A 20695-nucleotide genomic window follows, 5' to 3' on the forward strand; every position below is an offset into this window, starting at 1 on the left:
TATCCAACTTTTAAAAATAAGGTATTCTCATTTAGCCAACTTTTTATTTTTGTTAATTATTGGGTTGTTTGTTTAGTAATAAAAAGGTGTCTTTCTAAAATTTGACAGTTAATTTGTTCCTGTATGTTTTTATATTATTTAAAATATATATATAAAATAGGCGATAAGTAAACTTGTTACATTTTATTTTTAAATATAATTTAGTATATTTTAAATAATAAATAAAATGTTTCATCATTTATACAGAAGAAAACCACAAATCAGTAATATTTTTATATTAAAATTTTATGAAAGTAAATATGACTGTCTTTATTACTTTTTAAAATTGTATGTGCTACATTTCAAAGTTAAGCTCATGTTGTAGTATATATAGCCATTCAATCCAAAATTTCATTATTGCACAATACTGAACTACCTATACAGCCCGCCAAAATCCTGGTTGTTGGTACTTCAGACAGGGCACAGGACGTTTGCGCTTTTTTACCTGTAAAACGATAGGACATTTGCGCTTCAAATACTATGGACATTTGCGCTTTTAATTTTGATTCACCTGTAATAAATTCACCAGACATTTGCGCTTTTTACCTATAGTCGACTACCTGTAATCTTAATGAGAAGTAAATCATTACGTAAATAAATTTAACTTATATTTGTCATTAGTTAGTTCACATTTACACAGTGAACATGGATTTTAAAGTTATAGTTACTAGTAAAGAAAAAAAATGAATATGTCTTGATGGATTTTTATATCGTTTCGACCAAACCCTAAAAATTGGAGACCTTTCAAGGAGATGTACCGTTGAAAAGGAGAAACTCGATCATTTATTTGAAATGTGGGCTAAGTACCAATCAGGACAGTTAACAAGAGCAAAATTTGTTCACTCATTGGGCTTCAAATATCAAGCTAAAACTGACCTGTAATTGTGATGACAGTACTTGATTTTATTTCTGTACATACACTTTAAACATATATCAACAATGTGCTATGACATATGAAGGTGCTATGAATTTTAAACTTTTAACCATAAAGAATGACTTTAACTCTGCCAGGTCAAACCTACCGGTCCCAAGCCCGGATAAAAGAGGAGGCTGGGAAGTTATAGATATATATATAAAAAAAAGCGCAAATGTCCTATGTAAAAAGCGCAAATGTCCATTTTTAAAAAGCGCAAATGTCCTATGTTTTGAAGCGCAAGTGTCCACAAAAAAAAGCGCAAATGTCCTATGAAAAAGCGCAAACGTCCCGTGCCGTTCAGACAACCTTCGACACCTCAGCCAAGCCCTATAATCGCCGATGGAACTTTTTACGCTAGTCCATTACTTTTAAGCAGCTTTACACAATACATGCACCAATGGCGGATCCAGATATTTTCATAAGGGGGGGCCCACTGACCATTTATATTCTCTTCCAAAGCCCGAAATTAGAGCGAAAATTAGCTGAGCAGAACGAAACTTAAACTTATTCTGTAACTCATCATGAGTAACTCACATTCCAAAAATCAGCCGAATATCTGAAAGTGTTTAGAAAAAATGTCCGTACAACTGTGATTTTCAACAATTTATCAAAGTCCATAGCCCGTAATTTCGGCAAAAATTAGCCGAGCGGAACAAAACTTAAACTTGATCTGTAACTCATCATGGTTAACAGACATACCAAAAATCAGGCCAATATTTGAAGGCGTTTAGAAAAACACTCCGTATAATTGTTTGTTGCGGAATGACAGAATGACGGACAAGGGTAAAACTATATGGCACCAACAACTTCGTTGCAGGACCATAAAAAATGCTCCATATCATTGACAAATATCTTCATAAATAAAAGTGCAACTGATATTTTTCTGTCCAATTTTAATTAACGGTTAAAAAGCTTAAAAATACTTTCAAATGATTTACAATACATTTATATTCTTTAGAACACTGGGTAATGTACTTGTATCTATTATTCTGTTAAAAATGTAAGTTAAAGATGACGTTATGAAAGGAGAACTCAATTTTAAAATTTTTTGTCCTATGTTATCAGATCCGGTGGATTTATTAATGTCAAGTTTGAGACATAGACCATTTATTGTGACTGGTGGAATTGAAAATTTTACTTGTTCTGACTTAGTAAATCTTGTGATTGGTTCAGATGAGGAAAAGGCTTTAGTAAAAGTTATCAAAGACAGCTTTCCAACATCTGAACTCACATTGTGCACTTCAACAGATGGTAGGCTGACAATCCCCAAAACAAGTGCATGTGCACGTAAACCTTGCCAACGGAAGCGTATTAAAAATGCTAAAACTACGACTTCAAAAAGGGCAAAAATACAGTGAACCTTAGTGGTAAAAATCTACGGCTTATCAAAATGGGACCACCATGTACAAAATGTATAAATATTATGTAAGATAGGAATGTACATATAACTATATAATGACTAAAAATAATTTAAAAAAAATGTTGTCGCTTGTTGTCGCATGTTGACGCTTGATGTCGCTTTTTGACGCTTGATGTCGCTAATTAGTGAGACCCTACTTAGGTATAATTAACATCGGAAACCAGTATATAAAAAGTTTTCACGCGGTCTTTTTCAAATACATTATTTTGACTATATCATTGCAAAAGTGACTTTAAGTAAGTAAGTAAGTAAGTAAGTAAGTAAGTAAGTAAGTAAGTAAGTAAGTAAGTAAGTAAGTAAGTAAGTAAGTAAGTAAGTAAGTAAGTAAGTAAGTAAGTAAGTAAGTAAGTAAGTAAGTAAGTAAGTAAGTAAGTAAGTAAGTAAGTAAGTAAGTAAGTAAGTAAGTAAGTAAGTAAGTAAGTAAGTAAGTAAGTAAGTAAGTAAGTAAGTAAGTAAGTAAGTAAGTAAGTAAGTAAGTAAGTAAGTAAGTAAGTAAGTAAGTAAGTAAGTAAGTAAGTAAGTAAGTAAGTAAGTAAGTAAGTAAGTAAGTAAGTAAGTAAGTAAGTAAGTAAGTAAGTAAGTCAGTCAGTCAGTCAGTCAGTCAGTCAGTCAGTCAGTCAGTCAGTCAGTCAGTCAGTCAGTCAGTCAGTCAGTCAGTCAGTCAGTCAGTCAGTCAGTCAGTCAGTCAGTCAGTCAGTCAGTCAGTCAGTCAGTCAGTCAGTCAGTCAGTCAGTCAGTCAGTCAGTCAGTCAGTCAGTCAGTCAGTCAGTCAGTCAGTCAGTCAGTCAGTCAGTCAGTCAGTCAGTCAGTCAGTCAGTCAGTCAGTCAGTCAGTCAGTCAGTCAGTCAGTCAGTCAGTCAGTCAGTCAGTCAGTCAGTCAGTCAGTCAGTCAGTCAGTCAGTCAGTCAGTCAGTCAGTCAGTCAGTCAGTCAGTCAGTCAGTCAGTCAGTCAGTCAGTCAGTCAGTCAGTCAGTCAGTCAGTCAGTCAGTCAGTCAGTCAGTCAGTCAGTCAGTCAGTCAGTCAGTCAGTCAGTCAGTCAGTCAGTCAGTCAGTCAGTCAGTCAGTCAGTCAGTCAGTCAGTCAGTCAGTCAGTCAGTCAGTCAGTCAGTCAGTCAGTCAGTCAGTCAGTCAGTCAGTCAGTCAGTCACTCACTCACTCAGTCAGTCACTCACTCACTCACTCACTCACTCACTCACTTACTCACTTACTTACTTACTTACTTACTTACTTTACTTACTTACTTTTTCCATCGAAAGGGGGGGCTCTTGACGTTCGAAAAGACAATAGTTTTGGGCTGCGTATTTTGAAATAAACTTAGCTTTGTACGCTATGTTTTGATCTACGTACTGAATATTTAAATTAGTACAATAGAAAGTTAAAGTGATTATTTATTATTATTTAAATGATATCAGTGGCGGATCCAGCCATTTTAAAAAGGGGGGTTCCCAACACAGAGTAATGGTGGGGGGGGGGGGGGGGTTCCAACTTTATGCTCCCATTCAAATGCATTGATCGGCCAAAAAAAAAGGGGGGTTCCAACCCCCTGAACCCCCCCCCCCCCTTTTGGATCTGCCACTGGATATATATTTATATTCAAATAGCATGAGTTTTGCATGAACTCAAAGCGCGGATATATTAACCATATACATGTATATTATACTAATATAAGCACTTTTCGAGTTAGTCACTGGTCAATATAACATTCAGGAGGGCAGAAGACGAGAGTCGCCGCTGCAGGTACTTGTAACTTTATTTGTTCTTTTAGCCATGTTTAAAATGATTCAATTAAAGTAGTTACTTTAGTATTTCAAATACATGTATATAGAATTCAGTATTGCTTGAATGACACATTTTGGTATGTCAGAATAAAGCTCTGTTGCATGCAAATATTTCAGTCAAATATATTGTTCATATTTATTGGAACATAATTGTAAACTTGTAAAAATATAGTACTATCACTTGGTTTACAATTTGTATAATTGCAGATTATAATAATAAAGTATTTAAACTGGACGACTCTATCAATGCAGAAAATGGCCCACTATATATAACACGCCCAAAGTATTAGTGACCCAGGTTGGCGAAAGTTTTGGTGTCCCATTTTTCCTGCTACACTACTACTACAGTTTAAAACTTTTTAACCCAGATAATTGAAACTGCTAAGAAAGATTGCACACTTGTTACGGTTGTAGTTCTGCTGCTATGGAAATATTAGAGAAATATATGTTTGCATCATCTAGAGGTGGGAATTTAGTTATTTTTCAACAACATGCACGAACGATGGTTACAGTTTAGTGTGCAAGATCAACTAATTCTACAGTACTTAAACGTCACGATTGCATATGTTTTAAAGCTATGCACTTGGTATTATGGAATCGTTTTAGGATTGTTTTCACTATTTCAGAACTTGATGAAAACCAACTGATTTTTCTACCAAATTTTCCAAAGACAGTGAAAACTTTGTTTTACATCCAGATCTTTGGCATTTCACAGAGTTTGCAAACCTGTTGAGGTTGTTCCCCTTCCAGAATAGAATCACAGTAAGATTTCCTCTCATTTTCACAATCAATATTTTCATATATATTTTAAAGTTCAATGCCACTGACCAGCTCTCACAAAATGCTTTAGTTAACTAAATGCAAAAATTCCAAATCAAACTTGTAGATTTCATTCTCTTATTTTTATCTGGAAATTCCCCATAAAATTGAAAGCAAAGGATGTTTACATATTTGGGATACTTGAAGAGTTTTATGAACAAAGTGACCTAAACGGAATAGCCAAACAGCCCACATATTATGTTGGAATACGCTTAGGTTGTCGTGTACATATGCTGAGCAACAACTCTAATTCTAAGATCAGTTGACACTGAGACCAGCAGCATGACCGGGGTCAAAGTTATCATAGTCACTAATATAGACAAAATCCTAACAATGTATATTTCTTTTGGTCTATCATATATTTACACAGTAAAACAAAAGGCTAGAATCATTGGTGGATCCAAGGGGGGGGGTCCGGGGGTTGGAACCACCCTCTTTTTTTGGACGCTCAATGCATTTGAATGGGGACATATAGTTGGAAACCCCCTTGTCCTGGGTTGGGAACCCCCTTTTTAAAATGGCTTGATCCGTCCCTGAGACTTACCACTTAAGTGTTAAATGAGGTCATGATACTCCTCCTACCGAACAACTACCACATATACCGGTACATTGAACCGGATTCCCAAATTGTGTTGTGTAAAATGAGGTTATGATACTCCTCCTACCCCAAAACATGGAACCCGAGTCCCTAATTGAGTAGTGGAAAATGAGGTCATGATATTCCACCTATCCAATAATTACCGCATATACATCAGTAAACCTGTTACCAAAATTGTGTGTTTTTTTTTTCTTTTAGTCTGGTTGGTGGTCATCCTGTTGACAGGAACATAGTTTTTTGGGGGAAAGACGGCTTCAAGCCGTCAATCCCTTCCTTTTGTAGCGATTTTAGTTATATAGTATAATATATTATTATGTAAGATGTCTTCCCTTTTAAATACATTAGGGTTAAATTACATTTCTATAGGGCAACGCCCGGTATTTTATTTATTTGAACCATAGACATATAATACATTTGTAATTTGTATTATGTCTCTGTTTGAACGGTTTCTATATAACTTAATTTGTATGTATATAGTGACAATCCATAGGATTTTAACGAGTTTAATTCACACTGACAAAAGACAACGGTGCCATTGGTTCATCTGAAAGAGGTGGCAAATACAGGATAGGTAAAGGTAGGTAGGTGATGTGGTTCATTATAATATCCAGTCAAGATTTTCTGTGAATCCTTTTTATACACCACAAAATGTTGTTGACACAATACATCATTGAGGGCTCCGTGTTTTAAAGGAATTTTATATTTAAATATACAATTCCTTGGTGTTTTAGACCGTACTTTGACCTATACTTGTTAACTTTTATAAATAGTGAATTGGATGAGAGAGTTGGATCATTGGCACTCATACCACATCTTCTTACATCTATTTAAAATATAGCAAGAACAAATGTGCATAAAGTTTTGGTTGACTCTAGCTAGAACAAATGTGTATAAAGTTCTGGCTGACCCTAGCTAGCACAAATGTGTAAAGGTTTTGGTTGACTCTAGCTAGAACAAATGTGTAAAGGTTCTGGTTGACTCTACCTAGAACAAATGTGTAAAGGTTCTGGTTGACTCTAGTCAGAACACATATATGTATATACGTCTGGTTGTCTCTAGCTGGAACACATGTGTAAAGGTTCTGGTTGACTCTAGTCAGAACACATATATGTATACACGTCTGGTTGTCTCTAGCTAGCACAAATGTGTAAAGGTTCTGGTTGACTATAGCTAGAACAAATGTGTAAAGGTTCTGGTTGACTCTAGTCGGAACACATATATGTATACACGTCTGGTTGTCTCTAGCTAGCACCAATGTGTAAAGGTTCTGGTTGACTCTAGCTAGCACAAATGTGTAAAGGTTCTGGTTGACTCTAGTCATAACACATATATGTATACACGTCTGGTTGTCTCTAGCTGGAACAAATGTGTATAAAGTTCTGGTTGACTTTAGCTAGATAAAAATGTGTATTAAGTTCTGGTTGACTCTAGCTATAACAAATGTATATAAAGTTCTGGTTGTCTCTAGCAAGAACAAATGTGTAGAAAGTTCTGGTTGACTCTAGCTGGCACAACTGTGCATACAGATCTGGTAGACTCTAGTTGGAACAAATGTGTATACAGTATAAAGTTCTGGTTGTCTCTAACAAGAACAAATGTGTAGAAAGTTCTGGTTGACTCTAGCTGGCACAACTGTACATACAGATCTGGTAGACTCTAGTTGGAACAAATGTGTATACAGTTATAGTTCTGGTTGTCTCTAGCAAGAACAAATGTGTAGAAAGTTCTGGTTGACTCTAGCTGGCACAACTGTGTATATATTTCTGGTTGACTCTATCTGGCACAAATGTGTATATATTTCTGGTTGACTCTATCTGGCACACATGTGTAAAGGTTCTGGTTGACTCTAGTCAGAACACATATATGTATACACGTCTGGTTGTCTCTAGCTAGCACAAATGTGTAAAGGTTCTGGTTGACTATAGCTAGAACAAATGTGTAAAGGTTCTGGTTGACTCTAGTCGGAACACATATATGTATACACGTCTGGTTGTCTCTAGCTAGCACCAATGTGTAAAGGTTCTGGTTGACTCTAGCTAGCACAAATGTGTAAAGGTTCTGGTTGACTCTAGTCATAACACATATATGTATACACGTCTGGTTGTCTCTAGCTGGAACAAATGTGTATAAAGTTCTGGTTGACTTTAGCTAGATAAAAATGTGTATTAAGTTCTGGTTGACTCTAGCTATAACAAATGTATATAAAGTTCTGGTTGTCTCTAGCAAGAACAAATGTGTAGAAAGTTCTGGTTGACTCTAGCTGGCACAACTGTGCATACAGATCTGGTAGACTCTAGTTGGAACAAATGTGTATACAGTATAAAGTTCTGGTTGTCTCTAACAAGAACAAATGTGTAGAAAGTTCTGGTTGACTCTAGCTGGCACAACTGTACATACAGATCTGGTAGACTCTAGTTGGAACAAATGTGTATACAGTTATAGTTCTGGTTGTCTCTAGCAAGAACAAATGTGTAGAAAGTTCTGGTTGACTCTAGCTGGCACAACTGTGTATATATTTCTGGTTGACTCTATCTGGCACAAATGTGCATATAGATCTGGTAGACTCTAATTGGAACAAATGTGTATACAGTATAAAGTTCTGGTTGTCTCTAGCAAGAACAAATGTGTAGAAAGTTCTGGTTGACTCTAGCTGGCACAACTGTGCATACAGATCTGGTAGACTCTAGTTGGAACAAATGTGTAGAAAGTTCTGGTTGACTCTAGCTGGCACAACTGTGTATAAACTTATGGTTGACTCTATGTAGAGACAAATGTGTATAAAGTTTTAGTTGACTCTAGCTCGCATAAATATGTATGAATTTCTGAAATTAATAGTAAATAAATAATGCAGAAAAAATGATAGGGTGTGTGTTTTGAGATATAAGCAAATAATATATTTGGTGGGAAATGGTTCTCATTAGATTTTTCTACATCTAAAATTTACACATTTTTTCTTAAAATAACTATGCAAATATAAATGTGGAACTTGTCCATGGGACACAGATGATGCCCCCACCCCCCTGCTTGCATATACATTGTATCATTATAAAGGGACATAAGTCAAGAATGACAAAAGTGATGCTACCCTAATTCATACTTAATCTGAATTTTGTGGTATCAAGCATTATGTACAAGATTCACAAGAAAACTGAAACCAATCAGGACCGACAAGGGCAAAACTTAATGCCCCCTTTGCTACTGTAGTGGTATATAAACAAGGACTTTTCAACTATGTGCAATAAAGTTATGAAAAGAAAAGTAGAAGATAGTGGAAAAGAGTTTGACAGCACTTTATGGATAAAACGAGGATCACAGGTACACTTAGACCATGATGGAGCCATCTTCATATTAGGAAACACTAATGAAACCATTAACTATACTTGGTGCTAAGATCTTTCTCTTGAAATTGTTATAGATGGACAACTACCAACTAAACAAATTTGGACTTTTAGTTTTCTTATCCTAACTACATAGTATGAGACCCCCTTTTTAGAATATGGTATTATTTGATATATTATGAGCATGCATGCCCAAACATTTGTAAGCCCTTCATTAAAGTGGGAATGCTTCTAAATTTTAGCATATGTAAACTAGTTGCCTCTTACCTGGCAGGAGTGTTCCATCATACTAACACATTTATTTTTTTTAACACATCATTGTTGACTAATTTAAGTTTATAGAAGTTAATAGTCAGCGAAAGGTATGATCAGTTGTACGAGTTAGGTGGCTGGGGGGGGTGTCTTGCTTCCTCCATCTTAGATCATGTGCACATTTTAAGAGTAGTATGTAATTCGTGTGCAAGACCATGTTGATTTAGAAAATTATGTGTTATCATATTTACGGCTGGTTTTTTTTAAAAGACACTATTTTTGTTTCAGATAGTAGAGGAAAAACTCAAATTAAGGTGGTACCTAACACTAAAGGAATATAAATCTGTAAAATCAGCTAAATGTTTTAATCATGTTGTATTGTAAAGGAAATATCAAGCTTCCCAATGATCGAAATTAGTGTTCATCAAACTGATATCAATCCAATGAAATTTTTCTGAAGAAATGGTTGGTTCAATTTAAAAAAAAAAAATAATGTTTTTGTTATAGGGTCAAAGTAAATATTTTGTAAAAAAAATTACGAAAATTAAACAAGCCAAATTAATTTTGGTCAAAGTGTTGGGTACCACCTTAAGTCATTTTTATAATAGTGTTGGGAATTTACGTATAATAATTGATAACTAGAAAATAAGACTGGTGACCTATTTTTTTCCTTTTCTTACCTGAAAGCATGTTATAGAAGCTATCTTTTCACATTTTATCTTAAAATTCTGTGGTTCAGTTTTCTTTTTATATTTTTTTAAAAGATTTTCCATGCATATTCTTTACAAAATCTAAAAGCATGATAAAAACTACATTTTGATTTATTATTTAAAACATCTATGGGTTTTTTATTAAGACCTCCACAAAACCCACCTTAATTTGTTTTCCTTATATTTATTGCTTTTCATTGACTATTCTGTACAAAAAATAGGCCATTAGTTTTCTTGTTTGAATTGTTTTCCATGTGTCAATTCAGGGCCTTTTATAGATGACTATGTGGTATGGGATTTGCTCATCGTTAAAGGCTGTACGGTGATCTATAGTTGTTAATCTGTGTCAGTTGGTCTCTTGTGAGGAGTTGTCTCATTGGCATTTATACCTCATCTTCTTTATCATACAATACAATGTGTTAGTCCGCCATTGTATTACAATGTTTTTATGATGCTGTTTCTTTATGCAGTTTATGTAGTCTAAATAACAGAAAATCCGGAAATTTTGCCAAATAAAAGTCCTTTGTAACTTCTCAAAACAACATGACAATTGTATAAGTTGGGAATACCAGAGGAAATATATGTAGGACTCTAAAGTGTGATGGGGACGCTAAAGTACGATGGTCTACGCTAAAGTGCGACGTACGAAACGCACTTGGATTATGACGTTAACAGTCGTTAAATACAAACCAAATATGAACATGCCGGAAGATGATATAAATAATGGAAGCAAACAGATGCATATTTAATGTTTATGTTTACGTTAAAATATTGTCGATTTTATTGAAGAGTATAAACGTCGGTAAAATAAAGGTACACTTTTTCATGCGTAAATCATAAATTATCTATTAAAACATCAGTGTGTACATTGTAGTAAAATATAACATGTATTAATACTGGCTACGAAAAAGGGGAAAGCTCGAATAACAACCCCTTTCTCTCGTATTTAAATTAAAGCTTGTATATTTTTATTTATTTATTCCGACAATGACCGAATTTTGTAATTACAACTGACAAGGGTATGTGTTTACATTAATAGGCTGTGTAAACGGCAAGCTACATCAATTATCCAATACTCCCCTTGTCGTGCATGAAATATTTGTCACTGGACGTTAAGCAACCAACAATCAATCCAATACGCCTGCATTGTTTAAAATTCATTTGAAGGAAATATAGTATTTAGTGACACCTAAATAACCTTTTTAGCAATTATTACTAGGTCAGTCTTCTAAATTTTTAGAAACAGTGACATAAGACTACCGGTAAAGTAATAGCCTATTTCATTATATGTTATACTAGTATCATAGCAAACTAAATTTTTCAAAAAGACTTGTTTTTAACATTAGTGCCCTTGAACCTTTCTCTTTTGTTTCATCGCACTTTGGCAAACAAACAACCATCATACTTTAGCGCAGACCATCGCACTTTAGCGTGACCATCAAAGTTTAGAGTACCATCGCACTTTAGAGTCCTACATATATACTCAAGTGGAGACAACTCATGCATCTCAATCTGTCTCACAGATCCTTGGCTAGGGTTAATTACAGGAAGGAAACTTGAGATAACACATATTGTTCATATAAAAGAATGAATAGATACCCAAACCACTATGTAGCTTGAGTGCATAAGAATTGGTAATCAGATCAATGAATGCAGTTGGATAAAGCAAGTGCAATAATCAGAGGTCTTATAATCTAGTTTTTCATATTTGTACAATTTCACATGAATAATTTTCTGTTAAATTAAATATATTCATAATTCAAAAGTGAAGTTTGAATCCAAATGGTTCACTGACTTGTTCATCCACAAGATTATAAGACCTTCTGATTTTATAGGTAAAAAGAAAAGAATAAGATGAAAAGAGATTCCCACATCTAAGAAGTTTAATGATATAAGCTATCCTACAATACAGAGTGGTAAAGTGTTAATAGCATTTCCAATTACCACTGTCAGCCATTTTTATCTTAATAATAGATGCACTGTACGTTCCTGAAGGCAATTAGTTGAAAAATAGGCATCAGAACAGTCAGTTTATCTTTAAAATTACAAAATATTTAAAGACAAAGTTTGAATTTAGAAAAAAATGTTAGAACTATAGAAATCGTCCAAAAGATAAAATTAGTACAGAAAATTTTGAATTTAGCAGAAATATCATTAGTATCAGGAAATCAAGAATAAAACAGAAAATATACATCAAAAGATAGGCAGACAAAGGCAATAGAGAAAAGACAAACATATAGTTACAAATAGATGACAGACAAAAAGTTATTTACACCAAATCACAAAACAAAAGGGTCATTTAGATGTTTTATTACAAAATGTTTTTTCATACATTATACAAGATCTTAAAAAATAAATGACTTAGTTGGTAACAAAGCCATAACATTCCTGCACTTCAAAAAATGGAAGATGCAGTTTAATAAATAAAAACAAACATTTCTTCAGTTTTCATAAAAAAGTTACAAAAACATGATCCCATATTTGATAGGCACATGAATTACTTTTAAATGGATCGGAAAACAGATCTTTTGCATTTTGATATTTCTAATTTCTAAAAACAAATAAATTACTCTTTTCTAAAGTCTTAAATTGTCATGGGAACTCTACTATTCAGATTTTGTAAGAAATATACCTGAATATGGAATAAACTTAATTTGCCAAATATTTATCAACTAGTAAAAATGTTTGTTATGTAAAGACCCCAGTAATTGTAACAAAAAACTTCTACAAAAAGTAAAATAAAACCCAAGAGGTATTTGGTCATTTTTGTATATTTTTTTACTGCTTCAAATCTTTGGTTGGAAAAGAAAAGGGGAGATAACTGTCATGTCACATTACTGCTAACAAAAAAATAAACAATAAAATTAACATAATTGATTGTATTACATAAATTCAGAACTTGATTGACTTGAAAACATAAAAAAACATGTAATCTCACGACATAAACATGAACCATATTGGAATGACATGAAGCAAGCACCTCATGTTGATATCAATTTACAGGTCAAGGTCACACAATTATTACAAAATTGCAAGATTTCAGTCATTATAATTTCAGAGTGCATCTAAATTGAAGGTCAAAATGACTGCTTCATATTGCATGACCTTGACCTGTGCTCACACAAGGACATTAACAAAATAACAAAATATGTCCCACCCTGGTTCATGTCCCCACTGAATATATTTGTAAAAATGCAAAAATATATGTAATATATCCAAACCTTTATAATTCTTTAACAATGAATCTGATGCAAAAATAACAGTAAAATGAGGTTTCATGAGCTAACACTAGTTTCTATAACTGTTTAAATCTGTCTCACCAAAAACACAAACAGTCTTGGTCCAATCTAATACTACAATATTTCCTTTAAGTTTTTGGAGAAACAGATTTCACTGTTCAGAGTTATCACCAATATAAGGTATGATAGTACCAAAACAAATAGGTTTTATTTCCCTGTTGAAAATTATATCAATGAAAATAAATTGCATGGATTTCTTCTGAGGATAAATCATATGTAGTTCCTGGGACAATAACAACATAAAAAAAACGTACTTAATACAACTAAACAATAAACTTCTCAACAGGGAAACAAATGGCGATGGAAAATAACTATAAAAATTATGACAACAAAAATATCCTTGGCAACAAAACATATGGTCAGAGCACTTTGTATATACTGCATTGCTGCCAATGTAACTACAATCCCATTATGAGATCATTGCACATTTTCTAGCCATTTCCATGGCAACAGTTCAATAACAAATGTCACAAAAGGCACTTCTCCATCTTGGTACTTGTGAGTGGGAAAACTCTAAACAGTGTTGATGCTCTTTAGATTGTTGACTTTGTAAATGACACCCGTAAGTGATTTGATTCACTCAGAGGATAGTTGTGCATAGCCTGCAAAATACAACAAATATAGTTATTTTTCTCTCACTTAAAATTTCAAAATTCCTATGAAAACATTCTAAAATGACAAATTACTAACTTCATTTCTAAGTGATATCAGTGGTGAATACTTATATCTTTAAAATTTTTACATAAAAGGCATGATGAACATACACAAAAGCTGTTCATATAATCATATTTCAGTTGTACTGCTTAACATTAAAATGAAGAATGTGTCCATGGGACACGGATGCAGCAAATTCAGAATTTTTTCTCAATTTACAAGGGGGCATAACTTGAGAACAGTGAAAGTGATGCCACCCAATTTCAAACTAGATCTGTGTTTGTAAGTAACAAGCATTTTGTAATAGTTTCATAATCTTTGACTGAGGCAAACTTAAGTAGCAATGGCAAATTTAGGAATATTTCACAAAGGAACATAACTCTATAACTGTCCAAGTTTGTAGTTGATATTTGTTAGGTGGTAATAACATTGTGTACAAGTTTCATAACATTTGGTTGAGGCAAGCTAATGTTGGAGAACTGAAAATTATTCATGGATGTTACTAGAGTAAAACTGAATAACCATGGTCGCATGAAAATTTCCACGATGTTAAAAACTTACGATTAGAGCTGTGACTGATTCATCAGGTGAGTCCATTTGTATCAGGGCCATTTTTCTGTCTTTGCTGTTAATAAAGAGAAGACAATATAAGAATTGTACACAAAATGTCATATTAATCTATTTAAGACAGGAACTTAGACACAAATATCTGAAGAGGTCAGCATACAGTTTGCATCTGGAACTATAACTGAGTTATCACAAAATTTCTGTCTGAAGTTTCACATTTCTCAAATATTCTAAGAACATGCACGATTCTGAAAAAAATTGTTGGCAGTAACTTTAATCTAGCTCATTATTATAACCAAGGATGTGGCTTAAATCTTTAAAACTCAAATTAAGGATTTAAAATGCTTCTTGAAAAAGCACATTGTTTTGAATAAGAACAAAGGCTGGTCTCCTGGGGTCAGTGTGTGTGGTTTGAGTAATGTGGACTGTTATTTTGTGAGATAGCAAGGTGAATTCTTACACCATTAAAATGTGAATCTTGATAATACATGTAATATTTGCTGCATCAGTTTAACTGCAAACAAATCTTCTTGATTAGCATTACTTACGGGAAAAATTTGAATGCTACCACATTGCCATGTTGTTGGAAAGCTTCCTTTAATTCCTCCTCTGTAACATTTGCTCTGAAATGAAGAAGAATTTAACATTAATTTTACAGGTATATTTATTTTAATACAAAGTAAATAAAAAATGCAGCAAAAAAAACACATTATCATATTTATTCCTTTCAATGTTGAAAACCATTGTTATGAAAAAGAATTCCTTGCTAATTATTGCTATAGATTTTTCGTTCCATTTGCTGTGACTTAATTTCACACATAAGAACCTTGCACTCTTTTTAACAGTATCGTCACTGAAAATATGATCTGTTGAATAGTAAAGAGGAAAAGAGGAAAATAAACTTTATGTTTTCAATAAACTGATGAGTTCCAACAACAAATGATCACACTCACAGGGTTATAATCATACATCTAACAGATATTCATAACCCCTCACAAATCAATCTACTCTGTATAAGCATGTACTTACGGAATGTTTGATAAATGAAGCACCCCTGATGGAGGGAAGATGTTCTGACAGTTCTTAGAACCTGGACGTTTGAATCTGTGAAGTTGTGAATTTGTGAAATCTTTTGTTAAACCAGCATCCTGAAACAAAGAAATCTTATTAATTGTAATATATTTCTTTTAACAAAAGAACAGCTTTCAAATGTTCAAAAAGTTGCAATATACTTGATCTGCCCAATGGCAATTACTATATATTCTTTTCACTCTTTTAATAAATATATCAGAAGATATATATTTATGATTGCTTACAACTTTATTTTCCATATATCTTATTTCCAAGGATAATTAAAAAAATCTGGCATGAATTTTTCCAGTGAGAGCACTTACTAGATTGGACAGACAGATGGATGCCTGGTATTTTTATGACCCCCACAATGCATAACATTATAAAAACAGTTTTATCTTTACCTCAATTTTATCATTTAATAACCTTGAACATGATTAAAAAGAAGATTCAAATTTTTAACAAAAAGTCAAGAATCATTTTTTTTTTATAAAAGATAAATTTTGCTAAACTTACGGGTTGTCCTTCTTTGGGCATCTGTACCACTGCATGTTTTGACTGAGTTACTCTGATTGGTTTTCCCCAAACTTTTACTTTATCTAAATGAGCAATTGCTGAAAACAAAAACACAGTTTTGATAACAATTGTAATACATCCAATTATTTTACTCAAAATAGTACATTTTAATAAAATTGACAAACATAGTAGTAGAAAATGAATACAAGAAGAGAAAGGTATTATCTGTACAAACTTGAGTTTTGCCTTTAGATGTTAACAATGTGTTCTTAAGTTACAATAAATGTAGTTTATAAACCTCCTCATTAGCACCATGCTATGTCAAGATAAGACAAACATAAAACTTTATAATATGAACTTTAAAATAAACCCATTAACCCTGCCATATTGTGTATTTTACTTGACTGTAGGCTCTTATAGGTGTCATAATTTGTATCAGTATGTTAATTTTTATTTTCCATGTTGTTAATTTGTTCAAGTCTTGAATTTGTAAGAAGTACATATTTGCCACTGGACATTTAGTGGAACAGATATCAATCATCAATTTTGTATTTGTGGTTTTTTGTTGAAAAACAAGATTAGGTGTAAAATATGAAACTTTTAGAATGTTGTTATGGAAAATAATTTTTTTGCATTAATAAGGATACGACAGTAAATTTTATAGTATTTCAATGGATAACAAACGTTCACTTATATAACTTAAATAAGAATATGACAATAAATTTTATAATATTTAATTGATAACAAATGTTTATATATATAACTTACCAAGCTGTGCCTGATGTGGCTCGGCCATTTGGACTAGTGCATTATCTTTTTTGTTGAACAAAATCTTCACACGATGTACATCCCCGTATACACCTATTGGAAAGCAGTAAAACATGTCGTCATTCAACAGAAGTTCAAAATAAAGCAAGATGGCAGAGAATTTAAATTATACTGGCAGATGAAAAAAACAAGCAATAAAAGTTAAAAGTAAAAAGATCCAATTATCATTAAGCTGAACAAAATAACTGTTTAGTATATATATTGATATCTGCATATGCATGAATATAATTTCTGATATAATATCGAAAAGGATAAAGTTTATTGCTAAGTCTATAATTAATCTACTGAGAAATAATGAAAAAATAAGAAGTGCTTATAAACGTACCAAAAAGGGTAAAGAGAGCATCGGGCGTGACCATCTATAGTGTTGAAAGGGAAGCAGACGTATAGCGACAGATGAAGATTCAGTGTCGAAGAGAAGAATCCACATGGATCAGCATAAGTGGGAACAGGAAAAAAAAGAAAAAAACGGGAAAAAATTAATCTTGTATTAAACCTGAAACGATCTGGTGATTAACAATAAACATTACAGTGTATGATTAGTTAAAATACATCATCATTAAAATCACAAAATAAATCATGCAGATGTTACATGCTAATTACACATAAACCCAGTATATAAACCACCACTAGCTTTTAATACTATTTTCCAAAAGGCCAAAGAGAATTTCAGGAATAACAACACAGTTCAATATCAAAGTAAAGATATTATTTAGCACAGAAAGGAAAATATTACATAATAAAAGCATTTTTAACATAATCTGGGTTTGAACATCAATACAGAAGTAGGTTCTAAGTCACAGATGAACTATAACACAATTATAACACATTTATTTACTAATATTGTAAATTCATAAAACAAACTTTTTTTTAACTTTCAATATAAATTCATTTCTTCTAAATGAGTATAAAGGGTATTTTCCATTGTAACTTAGAACCTGACAGCATTAACATATTTATCTTTAAATGTCCTAGCATCTGTGTAATAATAAAGCTTGGTTAGCATGCCTGGTCTAACATGCCAAAGTCACATTACTTTATTAGAACACAGAGTAATTGCATCTATTATTTAAAACTCCTGTTAACTTTAAATTTGTTTTATTATGACCAGGTATTTTATTGGGGTAAATTTACAGAAAAAAAACAGAAAGAATTCAAGAAATGAAGATCAACTGTGACACCTCCATGATGATTTGAGGAATTAATAAGCTAGTGGATTAACAAAAACTAAAGCAGTTAACTTTGAATGAAGGAATTATCCTTTAAGCAAAGATGGTGAAAACATAGTTAACAGGAGTTTCACAATAACAAAGAAATTACTATAAAGATGCAGTGGTAAGAATTCTATCAATAGTATTTCTACACGAAATCTGACACTTAAAAAGTGACCGCTCTAGAGGCCTACATAGTGACCTGCTCTATTTATACAGCAAGTTTTAAACTATAACCCTTTCAAGCAAAGATTGTAAATATTAATCTGATATAAACCATATAATGAAATAGAACATTGATTGTGCTTTTACATATATAACCTGAACTGTAACAAATACACATGTTTTATCTTTCCCCTTAATGTAAAATAAAGCAAAAAAGGAATCCTTTTTATTGGTTAATGTGTTTAATTATTAAATTAAGAAGTTCTATGCTTTTGATATTAACTACCCAATATCGTATATTTTGATTAGTTTTCAACTACTTATCTGAATTAAACGCTAGACAACTTTTCTGGACTAGTAAAAACATGTGTATTTGTTTGTCCTGGATATTGCCCTATACCATTTCACCCTATAGACAACTAGTAATACTGCACACATGAGAAATGTTTAGCATAGAGAGGTTATATCTATATATGTCTACAAACCTGTTCATCAAGGTTTGAAACGAGGAGTACAGCATTGCCTGCCTGTCCTGCCATCTGTGCCATCTGTCCCATCATTGGCATGCCTACGTTCATACCCATGGGCACGTTCATCCCCATACCTCCCATACCGCCCATCCCAGCCATACCGCCCATACCACGGGGTCCAGCCATCTGAGCCATTCCTAGGCCTGGTATCTGAGCTACAAAATAAACAAGTTACTACATCAGTTATATTAACAAACATACTTAAATAAATTCATCAGTAAAACCAAACATCTAAACATTTTCAATAAGATTTGATGGTTACCTGTCTCTAAAATGATCTAATAAAGTCATTGATAGCACTGCTTACTTTTTATGAATGTAGTTTTATGATTATGTCATTGAAAATCTAGGAATCTCATTAGATCTTGTCAATTGTTTAACTTGCTTCACCAAATGTTTCATTTTCTTTTGATATTCTTGTAAATACTTTGCAGATCCATAGTATAATAGGGTTCTTATTTTTGTGGATTTTATGATTTTGGTGAGTACTAATTTACGTGTTCAAAGACAGACAAATTTATAGTAGGCTTAATTACTTAATTTTTTTTTTATATCAATATATGAAAAAACATAAATCCCCGGTATATAGAAACAAGCCAAACACCTGTATAAATAGGTTTTGAGAGATGTCCTGCTGATGCAATCATGATAGCTGTCAATATAATTAATTAGGACTTTTAGGCTCTTACAGATTTTTTTTTTATATGGTAAATCAATAATAATGATAAAGAATAACTACCAATATTTGTATGATACAATTACATTAATCAGATGACATAAATCAATCAGAAAATAAGCATGTAATTTGTCTAGAATATCTTTTATTATTTTAGATTACATACAATAAATACAGCCTCTATTTTTTATTTGTATTGATACTATATTTACAGTATATATTTTCATATTTTGTACATTAAACAACTCCCCCAAGTCTTCTTTTTTTTTTAACAATGATGAATATAACAGATTTGATGTAAAGTATAAAGCAGTTTCTTCTCGTATACACAAGGGGCTTTTAAAAATAAATGGCTAGACAAATAACATATCATTAACGATAGATCAAACTATATATATAATAAGACACATAAGATAAGACAGTTACAATATAAGCACAGTGAACAAGTCAATACTTCACTCTTTTTAATAATTCAAAGAAATCCTTTTCTTCAGGTAAAAATAAGTCTTATCTTCACCTGTAGAAATTTTCTTCTAAAACATCTGATTGTAACTTAAGAAATAGGAATTATTGATTTTATGTAATAAGACTAAAGCCAGCAACATCAAACTCTTTCTTTAAGGAAGCAATTTTCAACGACTAAGTAATTCTTATTGGACTTAATCTTTCTTCTACTGGCTATAATAATACGTAAAATCTGAACTAAAAGTGGCCATTTTTCTGTCACATATCACATCCACATCATTTTATGATACTACATGAAACCTGTTTAAGACTACCCTGCTATCAGTATATAACAGGTATATTCTTCAGCAATATAACCTGTATAATGTGGACACCTGGTCAATCTGAAAATGGTTGGTTATAGACAGGTTTCACTATATCATGCAGATTGAAGAGATGATTTATCAATCAATAAAGCAAACCTTGCTATAGTTCACTGTGCTTAAAAGAAACTGTCATCAGAGAAATAGAAGAAAGATAGACTTACCACCTGACATGCCCCCTCCAAAGTTTGGACCACCCGACATGCCCCCTCCATAGTTCTGAGCTGTAGGAGAAGAAAGTAAGATCACAGTCAAATGACATGAAAAGCTTATCGTGTCAAATACATGCTAAGATATGCTGCACTACAAGGGAAGCATATGTTGTCATCCTTACTTTACTCTTGTACAACAATATCTACCCAGAAAAGTCTTACGTTATTTTGACAAATTTTCTTTTTTAATTGGAATTTTAAAATGTAAATTTTTAGGTCGTACAGATGAATCTAAGATAATGGGCTTTTTTTCTGAGAATAACAAAAA

At 32.7% G+C, this 20695-nt stretch overlaps 1 protein-coding gene across 48 annotated transcripts in view; it reads right to left on the reverse strand.

Moving 5' to 3' along the window:
• Positions 1 to 12165: 12165 nt before the first annotated feature.
• LOC139503822 (polypyrimidine tract-binding protein 1-like) overlaps positions 12166 to 20695 on the reverse strand; it is an 88224-nt gene continuing 79694 nt past the window's right edge. For 30 of the 48 annotated variants that reach the window (XM_071293924.1, XM_071293977.1, XM_071293800.1 and 27 more), the window contains 9 exons: positions 20380 to 20439; positions 18668 to 18867; positions 17132 to 17165; positions 16747 to 16839; positions 15979 to 16076; positions 15421 to 15539; positions 14940 to 15014; positions 14386 to 14449; positions 12166 to 13772 (listed from right to left, as the gene is read on the reverse strand). In XM_071293924.1, coding sequence (XP_071150025.1) covers positions 13704 to 13772; positions 14386 to 14449; positions 14940 to 15014; positions 15421 to 15539; positions 15979 to 16076; positions 16747 to 16839; positions 17132 to 17165; positions 18668 to 18867; positions 20380 to 20439 — 812 coding nt within the window. In that variant the 3' untranslated portion in view covers positions 12166 to 13703. The remainder of the gene's footprint in view (positions 13773 to 14385; positions 14450 to 14939; positions 15015 to 15420; positions 15540 to 15978; positions 16077 to 16746; positions 16840 to 17131; positions 17166 to 18667; positions 18868 to 20379; positions 20440 to 20695) is intronic. The other 18 variants (XM_071293857.1, XM_071294049.1, XM_071294019.1 and 15 more) reach the window with 1 other exon arrangement.

This window comes from Mytilus edulis, chromosome 1 (assembly GCF_963676685.1).
Source record: "Mytilus edulis chromosome 1, xbMytEdul2.2, whole genome shotgun sequence".
In the NCBI taxonomy this organism is placed as follows: domain Eukaryota; kingdom Metazoa; phylum Mollusca; class Bivalvia; order Mytilida; family Mytilidae; genus Mytilus; species Mytilus edulis.